At 39.0% G+C, this 22,258-nt stretch overlaps 1 protein-coding gene across 1 annotated transcript in view; it reads right to left on the reverse strand.

Annotated features, from left to right (window-relative positions):
- Nucleotides 1-12,401: 12,401 nt before the first annotated feature.
- The window catches only part of Gap43 (growth associated protein 43), a 91,618-nt gene continuing 81,761 nt past the window's right edge, over nucleotides 12,402-22,258 (reverse strand). Inside the window, exon 3 of the mRNA XM_057765546.1 lies at nucleotides 12,402-13,073. Coding sequence (XP_057621529.1) covers nucleotides 12,988-13,073 — 86 coding nt within the window. The 3' untranslated portion in view covers nucleotides 12,402-12,987. The remainder of the gene's footprint in view (nucleotides 13,074-22,258) is intronic.

Genomic DNA, 22,258 nt, shown 5'->3' on the forward strand with positions numbered 1-22,258 from the left:
AAAGAAGCTGCTTTTGCGTGTGGCAGGGCAGAGTGTAGGTAGGCAGGAAAACTAAACTGAATGCAAGGAGAAGGAAGGCAGTGTCCGGGAGACACCATGTAGTTGCCAAAGGAGAAAGATGCTGGAACCTTACCAGTAAGCCACAACCTCATGGTGATACACAGATAAATAGAACTGGGTTAATTTAAGATATAAGAACTAGTTAGGAATATGCTGGAACCATTGGCCAAAATGTGTTGTAATTAATATAGTTTCTGTGTGATTATTTGGGTTTGGGTGGCTGGAAAATGAAAGAACATTCTCCATTTACAGGAGGCAGAGGCAGACAGACCTCTGTGAGCTCAAGGCTACTCTAAACTATACTAGATCGATCCAGTCTCAAAGAGAAACAGAGCCAGGTGGTGGCTCACACCTTTAATCTCAGTACTTGGGAGTCATATACATTAAATTCCAGCACTGGGGAGATGGAGACAGGAAGAAATATGGCTGGGTAAAAAGAGGAATATAAGGCAGGAGGAGACAGGAGCTCAAGGTATTCAGTCTGAGGACTTATAGAGACAGGACACCTCATTCAGTCTGAGGATTTTGTAGAGGTAAGAAGTCTCTCTAGTAGCTGGCTCCTTTAATTCTCTTACCTTTCAGCATTAACCCTGATATCTCACTTCAGGTTTTTATTATTAAGACCAATGAGAATTTGTGCTACAATTTCTCCAGTACCACGTCTGCCTAAGTGCTGTCATGTCATGACATGACATGTCATGTTTTCTGCCATGATGATGGACTAACCTCTGAAATTTTAAGCAAGTCTCTAATTAGATGCTTTCTTTTGTTAGAGTTGCCAAGGTCATGCCCTGGTCTTCAAAACAGTAGACCAGTGACAATGTCTTTGTCACAAGTGAGTAGCACTCTTTATTGCTTTCCTCTTTAGAAGCTTGCACATAACCTTCTGGGACTGTGGAAGCTAGTCCTAGGTGAGAAGGCTTTTGGGTCACTTCCAGCTCAAACCTTCTGCATCCTACGTCTGAGGTATGTGATCACTTCAGCCATAAGGACTTACTTTCATCTTCTGGCAGCCAACAAAGAGCAGTAGCAATAACCTATCTTGCTTCAGGAATCTTTTGATTTGCCTGGCCAAAAAACTTGAAAGGAGGTTTCTCATGCCTGGCACAGGAAATTTTGTTAGATAGGTTTTGGATAGTGTATCATCATTCAACTTCATTTAAATATGTATATAGGTGTATACATGCACTTATATGTGTTACATGTGAATTTTGGTAAACATGAAAGAATGATTTTCTCTATCTTTTTCTAACATCCTTAGTGTTATTTATTCCTCCTCTCTCCCCTTCTGTATTGTCCTTTTCCTCATTTCCCTAATTAAAGACTTCCTCCCCTATCACCCCCTTCATATCACCTGTACAAAAGAGTATGTATCTTCTAGATACATCTTTAGAGCAGATTCCCTGAATATCACTGGCTATGCACTATTCCAAAAATCCTTTTGAATCCTCTAAATGTTTTACAGATATCTCCAACATTTTTTTCTAGCCTCCCCTAAAAAAAAGCCTTATATTCTTTAATGCTTGTCTCTAGACATTATGCCCCACCCCTACCATTTGTGTGTGTGTGTCAAATCAGGCTCTTTTATATCTTCAGGCCCTGAGGGATGGACCATCATTTTCCTATTTCATCTGGCTAGCTCTCCTGACTTTCCTACCCCAGGGGGCTGTCCTTACATGTTACACAGTCCCTTGCTCCGACTCTCTTTATTCTCCCGCAGGAGCCATCATAACTGTTCACTGTCCATTCTCCACACCTTCTTTACCTTGTTATCTCCTGTGTCTAGGACTGTAGGACTGCTCAACACATTTTTGTGCAATCAAATAATTTCTTATTGAACCTCTAACGGCCTCTAGTATCCCAAAGAGTAATCATCAAACAAAAATGGACCATGCAGGGGAGAGGGAGAGATGGCTCACTGGCTAAGGGTGCAAAACTGTTCTTCCAGAGGACCCAAGTTTGGATCCTAGTACCTCCTCCAGGTGACTCACAACCACCTAGAGCTTCAAATCTAGGTATATCTAATGCCTCTGGCTTCTGGGGACACTAGCACTCAAGTTCACATACCCATACACAGATATAGTCAAAGGTAAAATAAATCAAAAAACATAATTTACCCCTTGTTCAAAAACTATCACGTTAGGCATAGACTTCAGCATATGAATTATGAAGGGCAGCAAACATCTATCCCATAGTAATATCTTCTAAACTAAGAGGGGAATCCTTCTGAGTTGCCCTGATCATCGTTTTGGAGTAGGGACTTGAGTTTTATAGCATACAGCATGGCATTCCAACGTAGAGATTCCAAAGACTACTGTGAAAAATGCAAGCAGAGCAGAGAGAAAATAAAGAAGCTTTTTCCCCTTATTTTAGAATATGATGAAAGATTTTCCAGAGAAGATCTTGATGGTGCCCATTGATGTCCATTTTAAGAGCTATCCTGGTAAAGTTGTAAATTGTGGCTCCATAACTCGTATACATGATAGATACAAGTGACAACTGACTCTGTGTTTCTGATGTTAACATAAGGCATCAGTGTTATCTTTTAATTTGTTTTTTGTTTTATTAATTATCTTGTATTTCTTCATCATATGAAATTCTTATATACATATATAGCAAGCATAAATATACTATATATGTGCAACTATGTGTATGAGAAACATATCTATGTGTCTATATATAATAATTCTTACTTCTGTAGGCAACAAAACTATACTAATTTTAATTTGTTAAACACCTACTCTATTGTATCATAACAGTACATATCTACAGCAAACACTTAAAAATATTTGTTTAACATAACTTTGCTAATAGGAATGGATTCATGTTCATTAAAATGTATAATTACTTTCAAACCATATGCTGTTCTGATGTAAATTCATGTTAGATTTATGAAGGAGATACCTATGATTTCAAAAATGGGATCACATTCACTATTCTGTTTCTCCAAGCTTAAAATGTATTTTGTGATTTTCATTAGATTTCTGGGGATGAAAAACGGGTTACTGGTAACTCTTCACCTGCAACCTTAGCTGTTACTGTCAAGTATCCATCCTCATGTGTCTGATATCAGTTTGTAGATTTAAAATAGCCATTGACCTGTATGGGGGATATGAGGACATGTAATAGATCATAATCCATGTTTATTCCATAAAATGAACATATCTAGTGGCCAAAAGACCTGAATTGGTTAAGCAGAATCACCTGGCTCCTGGGGTTGGGGCAAGCAAAACCAGACTTATATAGAGACAAGAAGACAAAGATATTTTAAGTAGTGTGTGACAGATATACAATCCAAGCAAACTTAAGCAAAGATAGATAGATAGATAGATAGATAGATAGATAGATAGATAGATGATAGATAGATAGATAGATAGATAGATAGATAGATAGATAGATAGATTCTTTTTAACTCTTTAACAATGTTTAACCATGGTACTAATCCTACCAGAAATGCTCCATCCCCATTACCTATTTACCTCCTAAAAACCCCTCCTCCAAACAGTATCACATCGAGCATTTGATTTAATCATATAAATTTTGAGGGTATGCAAACCCCCATCCCACAGTGATATCTTCCTGGGAAAGTTCTTAAAGATTATCCTATTAAATCTCTAAGTAAATTCAACCTTTAATTCCAATATCCTGATAGCCTCACCCACTCTAAAGCCTTACAAGTCTTGGGCATTATTAAGACTTCACATAATCACAGTTGCCTCATAACTGTAAGAAAACATTGTCTTTTATGTTAGTCATATTTTCATCCCCATCTCAAAATATCTGAGACAAGTTACTGCAAAGGGAGATTTGTTTAGTTCACAGCTATGGAGGCAGAAAGCCTAAGTGGCTCTATAGTGAGGTTCCCTTGGCTACATCACATCACGATCAACACAGTTGCAGGAGGAGCCTGCGTAGTAACAAGCAAGTGATTACATTTGGTTATGCTGGGTTGACCAGGCTTATTCTTTTCATAAGTTCCAGAAGTTAAAGAATAAAATGAGAACTATTAACAATCTTTCCAAAGGAACTAACTCTGGTCCACAATGAACTTGTGGACATTGACTAGGCCCTAACTTCTAGAGACTCTATCAACTTCTGTTTCAAGGAGAAGGCACTTGTTCGTCCGGGCTGCCCAGCTAGCTTAGCCCTGAAATAACCACACAGAAACTGTATTAATTAAAACACTGCTTGGCCCATTATCTCCAGTCTCTCATTGACTAACTCTCACATTTTAATTTAACCCATTTCTATTGATCTGTATATCACCATGTGGCAGTGACTTACCAGGAAAGATTCAACATGTCTGTCTCTGGTGGCTCCATGATAGTCCTCCCTTTCTCTGCCTTTCTTTCTCCCAGCATTCAGTTCTGTCTTCCTCACCTACCTAAGTTCTGCCCTATCGACTCGGCCAAGGCAGTTTCTTTATTCATTAACCAACGAATGCAACACACAAACAGAAGGAACTCCTACACCAACCTCCCAGCAGTACCAATACAGAAGCCACACACTGTTACATATAATATACCTTAGGTATAGGGTAAAAGGGCCAGTTGGAGCAGGAAACCAACCAATCCCTGAGCACCCTGACTCTGACCCCAGAGTCAGTGAAAGAAACACAGTCTAGATTTGAGACCTGTGCCAGGGAAAGAAACACCATTTGATCTGAGTCCAGAACCAAAGAAAGGTGCCCTGACTTTAAAACCAGTGCCAGAGAAAGATACTTTGTCCCTAGAATCAGAGTCAGTGTAAGAAATATGTCCTGGTCCTAAGATTAGAGTTAAAAGGCTAAAAATGACAAGAGAAAGTAACACAGTTGGCCCTCAAACCAGAGACAACTAACTAAACCAACCAATCCCTGAGCAGGGAAAACTAACAAATCCTCTTCATTCTAGGAAAACTCCACCCCTAAGAAGCTTCATTTTCCACACATACACACCACCACCCCTGGCACAGTCAACCAGTCTTCTGGACTCCTCCTTCCCAAATAAATCTCTTTCTCAAAAGAGTGTTGAGTGACAATCTTCATTCTCTGGTGCAGAATAGAAGAACCTGGTTGTGACGTCCCTTAGGGAATTGAGCCGAAAAACCTTGCTGAGATGCTCCATTAGAAGGAATGAGCAAGGCTGAGCAGAACAGAAGAACCTTGCTGGGATACTCCCTTAGGGGACACTGAGCAAGGCTGAGCAGAAAAAGTAACAACTTTTCCCAGGAGGCTGGGGAGATTGCTACATTTTTGCAGGGGCTTCCTTTTTGACAGAGTGTTACCAAAAGAAGTAACATCTTGGGCAGAAGAAGAAGCTGATAGCTCTACTAGGATGCTTCCTTAGAGGAACAATGATGTGGAATTCCCCTCTGTATACTGTGAATATGTTTTATTAACATTGGTTAATAAAGAAGCTGTTTTGACCTATGGCAGGGCAGAATAGAGCTAGGCAGAAAAATTAAACTGAATACTGGGAGAAAGAAGGTGGAGTCCAAGAAACTCCATGTAGCTGCCCAAGAAGAAGGACGCTGGAACCTTTCCAGTAAGTCACAACATTGTGGCGATACAGATTAAGAGAAATGGATTAATTTAAGATGTAAGAGCTAACTAGAAATATGCCTGAGCTATTGGCCAAACGGTGTTGTAATTAATATTGGTTTTGTGTGATTTTTCAAATCTGGACCACTAGGAAACAAAGCACAGTCTCCGTTCACAGAACAAAGATCAGCTCAGCTGTAGTGGCTCTCCAGGAAAGGAGCAGGATTACTATATCCTGTGGGAAGACCATCTCCCACTGCACCCCAGCTCCAGCTTCAGGTAGCCTGGCTTCTCAACAAATCAGGACACCTTTTCCTCCAGGGCCAAACTGTTCTATTGTAGTTCTAACCTCCAGAGCTGTCCAAATGTGGCTCTAGATAGCTTGGTTTCTCGATAACTCAGGACATCTTTCCTCCAGAACTGAACTGTTCTATCCAGCCTCCAGAGCTGTACTATTGTGGCTCTACCTCTCCAGAGATGTTCTATGGTGACTCTTAAGTACAGTCTGGCTTCCCAATAAGTCAGGATATCTTTGCAGCTCTGAAACTGTAACACTCACACTCTCCTACATTGGGGGCACTCAAACTATTCCAAACTAAATTATAAGGAAACAAGTAGTTCTATCATTTGGAGGGAAACAGGATTATGGTAAAGATAAAACAAGTTGTAATGGGAGGAACTGAAGAGACAGAGGGCTCAGTGATTAAGAGCACAATTGCTCTGGCAGAGAACCTGAGGTCAGTTCCCATCACCCATGACAGATAGCTCACAACCACCTATAACTCTAACTTTGGGGAAATCTGATACATCTTACCTCCATAGGCACCTGTGCTCACATTCATACACACACAGTTAAAAAATATAACTAAAAAAATGATGAAACATGTCAGTTATTGCCTCATGTCCAATGTTTATAGCTTTGTCTTCAAAATTTGTAAACATAAGTTATTTGAATGTCATGTTTTCATGAAAGTAATGCAAAACTGTCTATAAAACAAAATAAATAAAATAAAAAGGAACTTTTAAAAGCAGAGGTAGGGTGCTGTTTGTTGTTTTTTTTTAATGATTCTCCATTATTGTACAGGGGGTTGGCCACCACTCCATTTGTTCCCCTTCTCAGTCTGACAAAGTCACTCGTCCACATGTACACACACGAGCAGATTTGTGCTACTGTCAGCAGTAGGACCATAGGCTGGGAAACACAAGGTGTTATAGATACTTTGGGTCTGACAGTGGAGTTTTTATAACTTCCCCACTCAGTACAAAAGAATGGACAGTTCTCTGGTAAATGTGTGCTAGGTTGGACATTTGTCCTATTGGTGCAGCCTTTAGCAGAGCTCCATAGGCACAAAGCAATCACCATATACCCACAAATTCAAAGTCCTCCATCTTTAATATGACAATCTATATCAGAAGCCCATAAGAATTCATGTCCTGTTACTCAATTTTTTGTTTTTATGGAACAGATCAAGGAAATGCTCTTATTAACTATGATAAAAAAACATATATTGTTATAAATTTGCACTTCCCTATATGAAAGATTCCTACAATTTACTGTGTAATACCCAAATCAGCTTACAAAATAAATGTACAGTGTGAGCTCACTGCTGTTATAGGTATATCTGCAGATGTCTCTGTATACAGAGGAATAAATAATCCAACATAAATAAACATGGATGTTATATGGTATTATGCCTGAAGTTTGAAATGTCTCTGCAGGGTTGTGATTTTGAACATTTGGTTCCCAGAGAATGACACTGTTTAGGGAGCATTGGAACTTTAGGGACGTGGTACCTACCTATCGGGCTGGTATAGATCCCTGGGGTTGGCCTTGAGGATGATAGATTAGCTGTGCTTCTGGATGAGTCTTTCCGGTTCCTGACCCACCAGTGTGGAGAAGGTAGGTTACACTGCAAACTCGAGTCTTCATGGTTCCTGACCCACCAGTGTGGAGGAGGTAGGTTACACTGCAAACTCGAGTTTCCATGAAGCAACCCACTCCAGCCTCCATGCCTTCCCTGTAAGATACACCAGTGGTTCTTAACCTATGAGTCTTAACCATTTTGGGGTTGAACAACCATTTGATGGGGGTCACCTAAGACCCACATAAAACATAGATATTTACATACAGTGATTCATAAAAGTAGCAAAATTGCACCTTTGTAGTAGCAACAAAATAATTTTATGGTTTTGGGTCACCACAACATGAGAAACTGTATTAAAGGGTCACAGCATTAGGAAGTTTGGGAACCACTGCTCTGAACTGTGAGCAAAAATCTCAAAACACAAAATACAAAAAAAAAAAAAACCCAAACCAAAAAACCTCCCCTTTCCTCTTAAATTGCTTCTGCCAGGTATTCCATCACAGAAAAAAAAAAAAGTAACATGTATATGCACACACATACACACACAAATACATATATTCACATACATATACATGCATACATACACACAAACATACACATACATACACACATACACACAAACATGCACATATCACATACATATGCACACACATACAGATACACACACATACACATACATACATACACAGACACACATACACAGACACGCACCACATGGTGACTGGCAAAGACAGTCAAGCAGACCCACTTTATTAAGGCTAGATCTCTAAATGTCAACATCACTCGATTTGGGATAGTAAACTGTGAATTTATACCTTGTTTTGTTAATTATTTTCTATCTTCTTACAACAAAAAGAATTGTTTGAGTAACTAAATAACAAAACTGCTTTAAAATTCTTAGGAGAATGTATAGCCAGAATATAGCTCTCTTGAGCAGGTACTTCCCTGAGATACAAAAAGCACATTTGGAAAGTGGAGGACAGAACATCTAAAGTTCAAGGTCATCCTTGGATAAGTAGCAAGTTCAAGGTCAGCCTCTTGTACAGGAGACCATATTTCAAAAACGGAAAATATCTTAGGAGACTACTATGTGGTTCCACATCTTTGTCTTCTGTACTTTGCCATTAATAGCCAAAAGCATTTCTTCCCATCTAAAGATATTGCAATTCCCTGAAATGTTTGTAGAATGGTACCATCTGGGATAAAATTCTTGCTGTGATTACCAACCATCTCACACACACTTATAAGTAAACAAACCAGGCAACCAACCTGCTGGAAAACACATTGAAAATGTCCTGGGTGCGTTAATATTTACCATTCTCATAGCTATTGTCTTGTCCACATTCCTGGTGACTGTGATTTTTTTTTAATCAGACAAAACAAAGTTACAGTTCTATAGGGATGAATATATGGAAGCCATGGGTGTGGTAAGCAGCTTTAACCATGTAGGGAATAAAGTTAAGTGAGAGTCCCATTTGAAATTAAAGAAGCCCACATTTATATTACTATCCTCATTAACTGGCATTTCACTAGAAAGGTCACTAATTAAGTTATTTTTTATAGTCAGGTGAATAGAAGCTATGTTTCCATGACAACAGATGGTACATAACAAGATTTTTGAAAAGGTTAATGGAACTTGCGGTGAGCTTAATAATGATGTGTAGAAATCATTCATGCAGCTTTTTTTTTTAATTGCATGGGCTTTCACAGGGCTGGCCATTGTTGAGAACAATGCTTATTTATTTATTTATTTATTTATTTTGAAATTTCCAAGTGCCTATAAAGTCAGGATATTTAGAGAGGGGTTTAGTTATCCTGTTCTTGTTTTGTTTGATGGCTTGAACAGAGGGAGAATAACGATCAAAGCTCATCTGGCCAGGGAAAGTGCAGGGTTAGTCAGGACAGCACATGTAAGCTGTACCCTCATCCTCCTCTGCCCGCCACCATGTGAATTAAATGATCTGTGTATATATATGATCTGTACTGCTAAGCCAAGCCACCAGGTACAGAATGTCGCACATGCTGGAGGGTCAATTAAGAAATGGCTATGGAGCTGACAAGCTCTATATTAGCACAGTCCTTTATGATCAAAGAGGTACATCATTGGGGAACACTGTAGACCCAAATCATGCAGCTTGGCCCGAAGAACTCATTTCCTGCAGAGAAAGTCATGGTTGAACTATGAATGGGACACTGAGTCTCATGCCTTATGATTGTCTTACCCTTAGAAGGGATCACCTGCTCTTGCTGAAGATTTTTGGACTTTTCTTCAGTCTAGTTTAATTGTTCAAAGTAATGTAAAGTAGATATCATAGTGTAAACAACTATGCCGCTCTATAATTCAGAGTGTACATTTCTGTGTCCTCAATGCTCCATGGCTTCATCACCCTGACTTCATGTGTGATGTGTTAAGTGAATGATTTTATATCAAAGTTCAGACTAAGTTTCCTTCATATGTCTCCAAGATTGCTGTCAGACTCCAATGTGTCTTTCTCACTTTTAAAATTCTATTAAGAAGCCAGGACTTTATAAGGAAAAATGTAAACAGATAACCATTCAAAATTTGAAAATTCCAATTCTAGCAAATAGGTGAAAACCAGTAAGCAGTGTATATTAACATGATTTTCCCCAAACCCCTATAATTTCTTGCAGTGGATTTGAAGGCAAACATTCAGAATATATAAAGAATTTCTATGCCGAAAGTCATAGCAATGTTGATCTGAAGTATAGCTTTGAAGGGGGCTGGTGAAAGCATTGATCTTATTGGGGGGAAAAGTGAAATAAAAGAAAATTCCTGAAGTAGTAGGTAGCTTCCTGGTAACTTTATGAGAGATGGATACAATTTAAGAATGAATTTTCCTAATATTTTATGATGGCTGGTGCTCTAGTGAGATAATTATTATGGCTGAGCTCCAAGCACTTGTTTCAATGTCTTTTGCACAAGCACCATCAATTCACAGTGAAGTCAAACATTCAAATTGTCTTAATATGTGGTGTGATGGTTTATGGTCTTTTTCTTTGTAGTAGTTTCTGGCAACAGAAATTTTACTTAGTGTCAGTAACCAAGTAAAGATCTCCTTTGGCTCACATAGGATTCAGGCTCCACAGGGCATTAGGTATCTCTGAAGCATTAAGTCGCGGCATGGAGCTGATCAGAGTTGCTAAAATGTGGGTTGTGTCACTTAAGATGATTTTATTTAAAACCACACACATTACCACTTTTAGATCTTTTTATCTTAGTTTTCTCCTCCAGCTTAGAAATTCTGTGTTGTAATAAGAGCAGCGGGCTACGTTCCTGGCATCCAGCCGCGCACATGGCTAGCTTTATACCTGAAATAATTACATGGAAACTGTATTCTTTTAAACACTGCATGGCCCATTAGTTCCAGCCTCTTATTGGCTAGCTCTTACATATTGATCTAACCCATTTCTAATAATCTGTGTAACACCTCAAGGTGGCTTACCAGGAAAGATCTTAACCTGCGTCTGTCTGGAGTGGGAGAATCATGGCGACTGCCTGACTCGGCTTCTTTCTCCCAGGATTTTGTTCTGTTTACTCCACCCACCTAAGGGTTGGCCTATCAAATGGGCCTAGGCAGTTTCTTTATTAATTAACCGACGAAAGCAACAGATTAGAAAGAAATCACTCCCACATCAATTCTGTATGTAGATGAACATAGGGAGCAGAAAGGAATTTTTTGACCATGTCTGTTCTCAAAAGAACCTTACGGCTATTGTAGGACATGACCACTCATGAATTTGCATCAGGTAACAGAAGCGCTGTAGAAAATTAAAACTAGAAAGAAATTTGAAAATGACTAATATGAATCTAATAAAGGTTACACAATCTTCTTTATTATCTCCCTCCCTCCCTTTCCCATCCTTCCTTCATTTCTTCCCTCTTTCCCTCCCTCTTTCTCTTTCATTCTTTCTTTTCCAGAGATCCACTTCTCTTTGCCTCCCCAGTACTGAAACTAAAAGGAGGCCCCTCCTTGCTTGTCTTTCTTTAAAATGAGTGTGGGGGGATGAACTTGGGTCCTCATGCTTAGTAGCAAGGACTTTATGGCCTCAAACCCCTCCCCATAAGGTATGCCTTCCCTTTCATGTCAGCATCAGCTGGTGCAATGGTTATAACTATTTACCTGCCCTTGTGAGGATAGACATTTATAATCTGGAGGGGGGATAGAACAGACTGTCTCAACATTCATTGTAAAACAAATCATTTAAACAAAAGCCTTTGCATTTTGGAGAGATATGTGCATCTCTATATTGAACTTAATGAAACGTAGAGCACTTTCCATCTAATAAAGCAAACTTCTGAATCATAAATGTACTTGAAATTACTGTAGTAAGAGCAAATCTTAGCTCTTCTATGGACTGAACTTCATGCCTCTCCCACAAATTCCTGTGTTAAAGTCTAACCTCTATTTCCTTAGAAAATGTGACTTGGTAATAGAGTCTTCACAATCTAGTCAGAATGAGGTCATTAGCATAAGACCAATGCAATATGACCAGCATCCTAAAGAGAAAAATTTGGATACTGAGATTTGCATAGAGGGAAGATGTGAAGAGATACAGGGAAAGGATAGCTATCTAGAATAAGCCATGGTGAGGAGCCTGCAACCCACCACTTTAACTGGCCCCAGAAAGAATCAACACAGCCAACATCTTGATTTCAGACCTCTAGTTTTCACTACTGTGAGATGATCAACGTCTGCTGCTTAAGTGACACCGACTGTGGTTCTTTGTCACAGCACTACTAGAAAGCTTGTGCGGTACCCAACTATCTCATCAGGATGGCAGTCTTTGGTCCTGGCTAGGTGCTACCCTCATGAGGGCCACGGGTGGCAATGTAGGAACTCAGGTAACAGATGACCTGTAAGAGTCCAATATGTTGAAACAAAGCGACCAAAGAGATGTGGAAGAAAAAAAAAAACACCACAGAGACACCAAACTTGATTTCTCTCATGATTTATTAATATTCAGATTGAAAAAGGAGTCTCACAGCCTCAAGTTACGCTAATTGGCACATTTGCTTTATTTACTTTTTTAAACAAACCGGGTTTTTGAATTTTTTTAATCCTTTTTGTTCATTCCATCACATTGAAAATGAGGAAACAGAAGTGGTTTTGAATTCACTTAATATTTTGGACTCCTCAGAACGGAACATTGCACACACACACACTTTGAACAGAGAGAGAATAGGGAGGAAAGTGGACTCCCACAGGGCCACACGCACCAGATCAAAAAACTGGGGTACAGTGCAAGAATTTCCCAAGATGACTGCATCATCATCACCAAAAACTCGCCATAACAACACCAAGAAACAAAATGTTTAAGCCACACTGTTGGACTTGGGATCTTTCCTGCTTTTTTTCTTTTTTTAAATGTTTGCCGCACAGAGAGAGGGGGCTAGTAGGTAGGAGAGGACAGGCTCACACTCGTGAGCGGGACAGGAGAGGAAGCTTCAGAGCGGAGCAGAGAAAGGGTGGGAGAGACAGGGTTCAGGTGGGGGCAACATGGAAAGCCATTTCTTAAAGTTCAGGCATGTTCTTGGTCAGCCTCGGGGTCTTCTTTACCCTCATCCTGTCGGGCACTTTCCTTAGGTTTGGCTTCATCTACAGCTTCTGAGGAAGAAAACAAGATGTGGGGAGAGAGAGGAAGGTTAGAATTTTGTCTCATGAATCCGCTCAATGATACAATGCACTTCTTCTTTTCAAGTCATTACATAAAAGATTGCAATAATGTAGTGATTAATATCCCAGTAATTTAATTTCCCAGACCAGAAGCTGCTTAACAATACATAAGGAAGCGAAGGACAAGTTGTCACTCTGTAGAATCTACATTTCTTTTATGTGTGCGCATGCGTGCGTGCGTGCTCTGTGTGTGTGTGTGTGTGTGTGTGTGTGTGTCTAAGGCCAGAAAACTACTTGCAGGAAGGACAGTTTTCTCCTCCCACTGTGCAGGTCCCTGAGATTGAACTGAGGTTGCCCTACTTGGTGATGAGCATCTTCACCCACTGACCCATATCGCCAGCCCATCACTGTGGTTTTTAACCTTGTTGCCTCACAATCGAGGCACCCAAAATAACCTGTTTTTCTGTTGCTTAGTGTCAGAATAATTGTGGCAGGTAATTCATTTGGCTCATTGAGTATCTGTTCCAGTTTATCTTACCAATTATTTCTACTAATGTGAAGTTTGGGAAGTAAAATGCATAAATTTTAAACCCGGGGTGGAACCAGGGGAGGCCACTAAGAGCTGCAATTTAATTAGGAGGAAGAAAATTTCCTTGGGAGGATGGAGTTGGTTTTCTCCTTTGTGGCCTCCTCTTCCCAATACAGGGAGAACCCAAAAATTACCCGAAATTGTAACACCAATCTTATGACCACAAAGAAATAATCTCTATAGTAAATATGGTAGAACAGAAAGAAAGTTTATCGTTACATGGGGTGTACAGCACTTGAACACCTACCCATCATCCTTCTCATTGAGGGAGATAAACAACCAACCACATTGAGGCACGGTAATGGGTTGCAGTCTCTTTTTTAAAAAGTATTTATTTATTTATTAGGTATACAATATTCTGTCTGTGTGTGTGTGTGCAGGCCAGAAGAGGGCACCAAACCTCATTACAGATAGTTGTGAGCTCAGAAACCATACGGTTTCTGGGAATTGAACTCATGACCTTTGGAAGAGGAGGCAATGTTCTTAACCACTGAGCCATCTCTCCAGCCCTGGGTTACAGTCTCTTACAACTGAGCACATTCCAAGGGAATTCACAGACCCATGAAGGGAGTATTGCTTTGCTTAACAAGGTAGATTTATGTCTTTATGAAGGTTAATCCCGCCAACTCCAAAGCTTTACCTTGATAATTGTCAACTGATTATAAACTAAAAGACATTTTACTAATATGCCAGTCTGCCTAAATAAAATCCATTGTCCCTAAAATTACTTGGTACCAACTAAGGACATATCTTATGCCCCATACCACAACCATCCCTAAGTCCAGTGATTTTTCAGAAAGGCCTTATAAACTCAGCAAACAGCGTTATCTATGGCTATAATAGATGATATCAGAAGACAAAAAACATATTAAGCTGGGGACAGGCAGACATAAAGAGCTCTGTCTTTTCCCTATGGAGTTTTAAAATATGCTTAATCCTTCCAGTCACGAACTGTGAGAACATATGTAAGACAGCTTCTGTTAGGGATGCCCACTCAAGTCCACAAGCTCAGACATGCCCTAGAGTCTGGTCATGGAGGTGTCTACTGTTTAACAAGAACTGAAGCCAGGCTTCCAGAATGAAAACAGATGTTCAATACAAAGTACCCTGTTTACACAGATTTTAGCCTCAGGGAGTCACTCTTATCAAACAGGGGACGGTGAAAACTCTTCAGAGTCACAGTTCACATGTGCCAATCATGAGTCAGTTTTATAAGCCAACCTAAGGATAGAAGCCCCAAGCCTACTGTGCTAGCATTTGCTTTCTCCACACTCCCTGGTGTTAAAGATATCTATGCTCTTTAAAATGCAGTTCTTATCATTGCTTTCCTCTCTTAATACCTACTTGCTTCCACTTTTCCTTAGACAGATAAACTGGAGCCAGTGGGATATTATTAGCTGGGCAGATTTTTATTTAATTAGAAGACAATGTATAACAGATACATTTTAAGGAGACCGAACAAGCAGTGTTAAATAAAGTGAATTACTGTTGAAAGGAGATGCTGAGGTTAGCGAAATGGATCCTACTTAGGAGGCCATTAGAAGAATTATAAAAATGTATGTGTCTTCCAAGTCATTCACACATAGACTGGCATTCTCTCAAAGCTGAATATTTACATTTAAATAAGGCCACCACTATCAACATACCTTTGGAATTTTTTCTTTGTAAATATATCTTTAAAAATGCCCTTGAAAATGTTCATGGTTTCTATAATCGAGCCATTGCTATCTGGTAGGTAATGTAAGCAGCTATAGAGTAATATCACCTTATAATGGCTCATTATACCTGAAACTTTAAAGTCCCCCTGGCTTGGTAGGACTCACCATTTGGTGCAAAATACGTCTGCAAAACACAGTGGTTACTCAGAAAGAGCCTTCAACCAGACGGCTTACCAAGAGACAACTATTAACTTTTGAAAAACATTGTCTCAATCCAAGCTATTGGAAAAAAAATGAACTCAGTCTTGTCAAATAATATTGTATGTGCCAGTATTCCTCAAGGATTGTGAACTCTTGGTATAATCCAGAAGAAAAGATTACAATGGCTTAGGTCACGGAAGCCTTTGTGTAGCAATCTAGAACTCTTGTAGAGGTTTCATGTAGAGCCTGGCACTGTTCAAGCCTTTGGATATTAAGAGTATGCCAAAAGTGGTTTAATATCTTTATTGGTTCCATGAAGCAATTTCAGAGCTCTTAAAACTACAGAAGCAAGATTCAAATAACCCAGCAGCATACAGAAGGGTCAGATGAGGAAGCAGGAGAACACTTTAAATCGCTCCTACTGAAATGAAGCTTTGAGAACTATGATATATATGATTTGAGGGAAATTAGGAAACTCAAGAGAAAGGTTGTATGGTGGGTGAAATGAGAGGGATTTTGTGCTTGTGAATATAAAGGAAGGAACTTCTAAGAGAATAAACAGAAATCAGAGACTCCCATTGCTTCTGAAAAGCAGTGGTGCTTCTGTTCTGTGTTGGGTGGAATCGGGTAAGCCCTTCAATTCTAACACTTCCTCCTGGCGTTCTTTGCCTGGGCACAAAGATGACAACTTGTAAAAAGCTGCTAATTATGACACAAAGTCGTTTTGATAGTGCTCTGTTAAGGCTACTTTGAAGCCTACACATTTTCCATTGATGCTTCAAATTATATATATATATATATATATAATTGTTATATACTTATATTATTTTCTTAACTGATGTGATGCACATCTACAATATGGTAATGGTAAATATTCTGCATTGGGGAGACTGTGAAAACAGCAATGAATATCTGATTCAAATTGAAATCGAGCATCACATTGATTTAACACAAAAGACATATTTGTAGCTACAAAGCATGATCAATGAAGGGGACCTTTAACATAACAACTTAGATATAAACTTCCTAGGGGCAAAATATCAACTTTTGTTCCATTTTGAAGCCCTAGTGTTCAGCACAGAGCTAATACAAGGAAAGTCCTGAATAAGTTTTGAGTGAAATAATGACTAAGTATCTTCATTTCATAAATGAGGAAATTGAAGCACAGAAAAAGATGTTCCTTAACTCATGAGAGTCAAGTCAGAACTAGAGCTTGGGTCGTCTACCTGTTTTATATCAGGGGAACAAGCTTGAGTAGCAGAAGTCAGGAGAATACCTGCTTTACCAACTGAGCACTAGAAAACCAGTGGCTACAGAATAGAAGTTTCTGTTCCCTAGAAAACTAAGATTTTTTTAAGACTCCTCAACATAAACACCAGAAAATGGCAATTGATGAAATTCAACTGAAATGTCAGTCATTTAGCTGAAGCTTAATTCAGAGGAATACATAAAATTAATTCTATGTATATCTTATTTTGCTTGAAACATGTGACTTTTCTGTCTGAACACTGAGCAGAAAGGTCATTTTTGTTTGAGATGATGAGCTGGCTACTTCATGAAAGTAATATGTACCAATTCAGGGTGTTCAGTGAAGTTTTGATAAGCCCTCAAGAAAATACACAAAAGAAAGGAAGGAAGGAAAGAAGGAAGGAAGAGAGAGAGAGAGAGAGAGAGAGAGAGAGAGAACAGAAAGACAAAAAGGAAAAAAGGAAGGAAGGAAGGAAGGAAGGAAGGAAGGAAGGAAGGAAGGAAGGAAGGAAGGAAAGCAACAAGCAAGTAAGCAAGCTTGGATGGAAAAACCACTGGAAAGTGCCAGTCTCCCTATGTCTAACTATTACAAAGTGAAGCCAGCTAGGATGAAGAACCCAAAACACGACCAAAGAAAACCCTACATACAAATTAAAGAAACCATAGTCAGATGTGGAGGTATGGCTGTTCTAAAAGCATCCACTTTTATAGGCACTAAATACATCCTGTGAAGGATTTTAGATCAAAGAGGAGGAAACTTGTTAGGATATCTGTGATTTAGAGTAGGTCCATTTGAACCTGCATGCAGAAAAGAATGTCTGTGTAAATAACGGGGTTTCATCCACACTGATGCCAGCCACAAACAAGTCTTACAGACGATACATGACACTGGCCATACAGCTGTAGATCTACAGTTTAGTGTTTTCTTCGGCCTCAATGCCTGGATGTAGATGTGAATTATAGAGTCCTGACCCTTTGTGTAAAGTATTTTGCTTAAACTAATACTTCTAAACTGTCGTCAACGCTCAACGGTTGTAAGTAGATTTATATTGTTTCATTTCCATCCATGCTGCTATTATAACCATCTTATGTTACATCCGGGGAATCTGAGGCAAAAGATTAAATAATGTATGTAAAGTTGTATTCATTGGTGGTAAGCGGCAGCTTGCTTCAGCCTGTCACAGAGCCTGTTTAAGCCTCCTGCTTGATATCACATCCTCTGCTCTCTCCTTAGCCCAATCAGGATGGATGGACTCAGTGGGAACCAAAACACAAGTCCATAGTTGCACAGTCACATTATCAATACAATCTACAAGTTGGACTTGCTAAAAATGGCTCAAAATGGTGGGAAGAGCCCTCATTAGTGTTTGGTAATATGAAAGCTGGCCTTGGCACATTCTGGTGCTAATTATGTAATTTGTAAATTTTAGAGATTAGTTAATATGTAATCTTTAGTATTTTGAGCAAAAAAAAAAAAAAAACTTTGATCATGGTGGAGAGTGTGAAAGACATGAATGGCTGGGGCCAGCTGGTCACTCCAATTACCACAGCCCAATTAGCATAAATAACTACATTCCTCATGCAGAGCATCACTCTTCCTCTGTGACAGTCGTTCCTTAACAGGCTGAAGAAGCTAAAGGACTAAGATATTATAGGAAAAAGAACCATGGCACTGCGGTCTAAATTTTTGTATTCCTTCAAATTTATATGTGGAAATCTTTTGATTCCTGGTGTTAATAATAAGAGTTGGAGTCCTTAGCCAATGATTAGACGATTAGGATGGAGCACATGGGATTGTGATTTGGCAAAAGGTACTTAAAAGATGGACCATTGAGCACTCACTAGTTCCTGCTGCCTCATGAAGAAACCGTGAGGAAAAACACAGTGAGGATGTTAGGTCTTTAAGACATCAGGCCCTCAACTGACAAAGAGGATTAGTTGTAAGCTTCTGGCAGCCAAAACAGTCAGAAGTAGAATTCTGTTTCTTAAAAGCCACCCAATTTCAGTAATTTTTTAATCAGGCAATGTGTGTGTGTGTGTGTGTGTGTGTGTAAAACAAACTATTTTAATATATATGTATGATGTGTTCCCAAGTTGGTCTTCATCACACCAAAATCGGCTCCCCCAATCTGATGCCCTTTTGAAGACTGGAAATGTGTTCTAGTGGCTTTCATTAAAAAGAAAAAAAAAGTATTTAGTATTTATGTGGTATAAGGTATGAGATTATGAGAACATTCAAACAATATATGGTCATATGTTCAAGAGTAAATAATTTATCCACAAGAGAAGCTTAAGGTGGGAACTTAAAAATGTTTAATCTACTTTCTATATGCATAATCTAAATCACATAAACACTACCTAGTTATAAAAAGATTATTGAGACAATTTAGACAGATGATTTTAATATTTAACAAATAGTTTAACTTGCCTCAGCAGCGTTTTACTAGTCTTTGTAAAAACTTGCTTTTCTAATTTCAAAGATCTCTTAAAAATCATCATGCTTGCAGGAAGCCTCTTTTAATTTTATCATTTTTATGTGTTAAGTTACAAAGAGAAAGTCAATATTATAGACAATAAAGTCATATATTATTCATGCGTCAAAGTTGAAAGACACTTCAAAACGAAGAGAAGTGTGCTCCTCCATTCATTAATGTGCCTGATGAAAGGAACTGAGCTATGTGCTGCTCTGTGAATTAGGATTAGACAGTGAAAATAATGAAGCACGTATCAAAATGTTTGTCTTCTGAGATCGTATATGCTAGTAGCTTCCAGAATGAGGTGTTGCTCATTGGAGAAAGAGTGGTAAAGGAAAGAAAAACTTGGTAGAGTTCACCATCATTTCTCTTGAGTCACTTCTCTTGAACTTGCAAAGTTGAATGTTATTAAAGAATCCCACACATTTAGGGAACTGGAAGGCCTTCATAGTTTTTTCTGCATTATGTGACCCATGACTACCATTCTCTCTACACATCATTCTTTTCCCTGTATATTAAACCCAGAGCCTTGTACATGCTGGGCACGTGCTCTGTCAGTGAGCTGTACCCTTAACTCCATGGCTACCATATTTAAAAAAATGAAAGGATCAAAGTCACATTAAAGATCAGTAATATGTAAAATATCTCTGTATGCATTTGCACAGTATAAGGATAGTCATAAATGACAAAGATACAAAAGGGATTTGAGTGACCAAGTTCACCATGATCATTGAAGTTCTATGTCAACATGACTTTCCTGTCCTTGCTGAAAAAGATTCTGGGAGCAGTTCTTGCCTTTGATGGGTTTCGTTCATTTCCTCGAAGGGGTGAGAATAGCATGTCTGTGCCTTCCTTCTGTTGACGAGCAAACACCAGGAGCATATGCAGCAGCGGCTGCTCGCCTGCCCATCCAGGCAGTCTGGTTGCAGAGTTGCTGGAGGGATGGCGGTGTTCCCAGCTGCCGTCGCCCACATGGAGCTCTAATGGCCCTGTTCCTTGGCTCTTCTCCAGGTCCCTCCACAGCCCTACATTACTGAAATTAGGTTGAGTGGATTTCCGAGAAAAACATTACCTCTTGGGACCTGCCCAGCTCTCCCCGGCCTTGTCAACATTGATTAAACAGAATCTGCTATCATCCTGGGGCCATGCCCACAATTACTCTACCAATCACCACTGGGCTGGGGTGCACTTCCATCTCCCCTTTTATTCTCATCTTTCTTGAATATTAAGCACCATCGTTACCTCCAAAGCTCGAAGGAAAGCAATAAGCAGTACTTAGCAGCTTACTCACATACGGCCCTTTTCTGACTTACATGGCCTTTCTCTGGAGCTGGACACCAAATGTCAATCTGGAGCTTCGACTGGCTTTTGGTTCACATGGAGACCCATATTTTCCTTTGTCATCATTGTTTCATATTTTAAATTATATTAAAATGCCAAGCCTGTGCACATATATTTTGATATCAGGATAATGTTTTAAATTACATCTTCACCCTTGTCCCTTGCTTGCTGAGTCTTTGAGAGAGAAAATAATCCATTAAGCACTGAAGTTTTTAAAGAGTAACAAATAAGAATTTAATTAAGAAGAAATGTCAAAAGCAGCTGCAATGGGGTGTTACTGATACCCCAAACATACCATCCACACATTCTCTACTACACTACAAGGTATGGGGCTAAGCAACAATATCATTTACCCTGACTCTTCTACCAACTAGTCATATGAGCTCAAACAAATTAGATTTTTTTCCTTTGCTTTAGTTTCCTAATCTAGAAATAGTAATATGGATAATTGTACCTGCCCCATTTCACTTAAAGTTATGTAGATGTTGCAAAAAAGATTTTTTAGAATACTTCACAAAACATAAAGGATTCCACGTATTGTCTGTTGAATATTTAACCAATTAGGCATTTAAGATTTCCTTGACTTTAGTATAACTTCTGGATTTTGTAATTCTAACTCTAAAACAGAAAAAAAAAATAATGTCCCAAAGAAAGAAAAATCACATTTTTTTTTTCTCTTTACTTTTCTAGATATAATGATACCCCTCACAACACTTCTATATCTCCGGCTAAAAAGGATATGTGTGTTAAGAAGAGCTATACCCCAAAAAAGTAGACACTTATACAAGGAAGATTACCAAGAGAAGTCAATGCTGTAGGGACTGGTAGGGAATACAGTCTTTCTAGTCCGCAAAAGAAAAGCTGGTATTTTTATTTGAAAGGAAAGTAGACTCAAAGATTAAAGACAAAAGTCAAAGAAAAATAGGTCAACTTGCTTCATGAACTTCTTAAATTTTATCTATTTAGTTAGCCTACATAATCAGCAAAAAATAATAGCCATTCTCCTCCTCCCATCACAAGCAGAAAGAGCAACACTTAAAACTTATTACTAGTCTAGAAGCTGCCAGTATTTTCTAATATAAGATGTAATAAATATATAAAATTAAATGATTTTAATTAAATTGTGTGTGTGCGTGTGTGCATGTGTGTGTTGCTGGAGATAGAAACCCAGGACCAATCAGGCTCTCTATAGCTTAGCTACATTCCTAGTCTGGTTACTTCATTTCTTACTGTGATTACAATGAAAAAGTAAACTTCAAAGAGTAAAACCTGAAACGCCACACTTGATAGCATTTTCAAGGTAGCGTAACTTATTCCTGTATCTGTCCTCCCAGATCAATCACACACTGAACTGGCAGTCATATATAGTTCTATGGAGGTGTTAGCTCTTTAATATGCTAGAGTGACCTGACGGTTGACTCTAGTTCTAAGGCATCAGTTCTGTTAGCATGTGAGGGGACAGGAGGAATGTGGAGTCTGCATACAGATAAAGCATTCATGGCTTCAGTAGTGGTGCGGGAGAATTGTCTGTAATCTGTCAATCATATTTTAAATAAACGCTGATTGGCCAGGCAGGAAATATGGGTGGGAAAACCAGACAGGAAGTAGAAATGATGTAATGAGAACAGGAGAATCCTGGGAAGGAGGAACTTGATTCCTCCCACT

Source organism: Chionomys nivalis, chromosome 3, assembly GCF_950005125.1.
Source record: "Chionomys nivalis chromosome 3, mChiNiv1.1, whole genome shotgun sequence".
NCBI classification, from domain to species: domain Eukaryota; kingdom Metazoa; phylum Chordata; class Mammalia; order Rodentia; family Cricetidae; genus Chionomys; species Chionomys nivalis.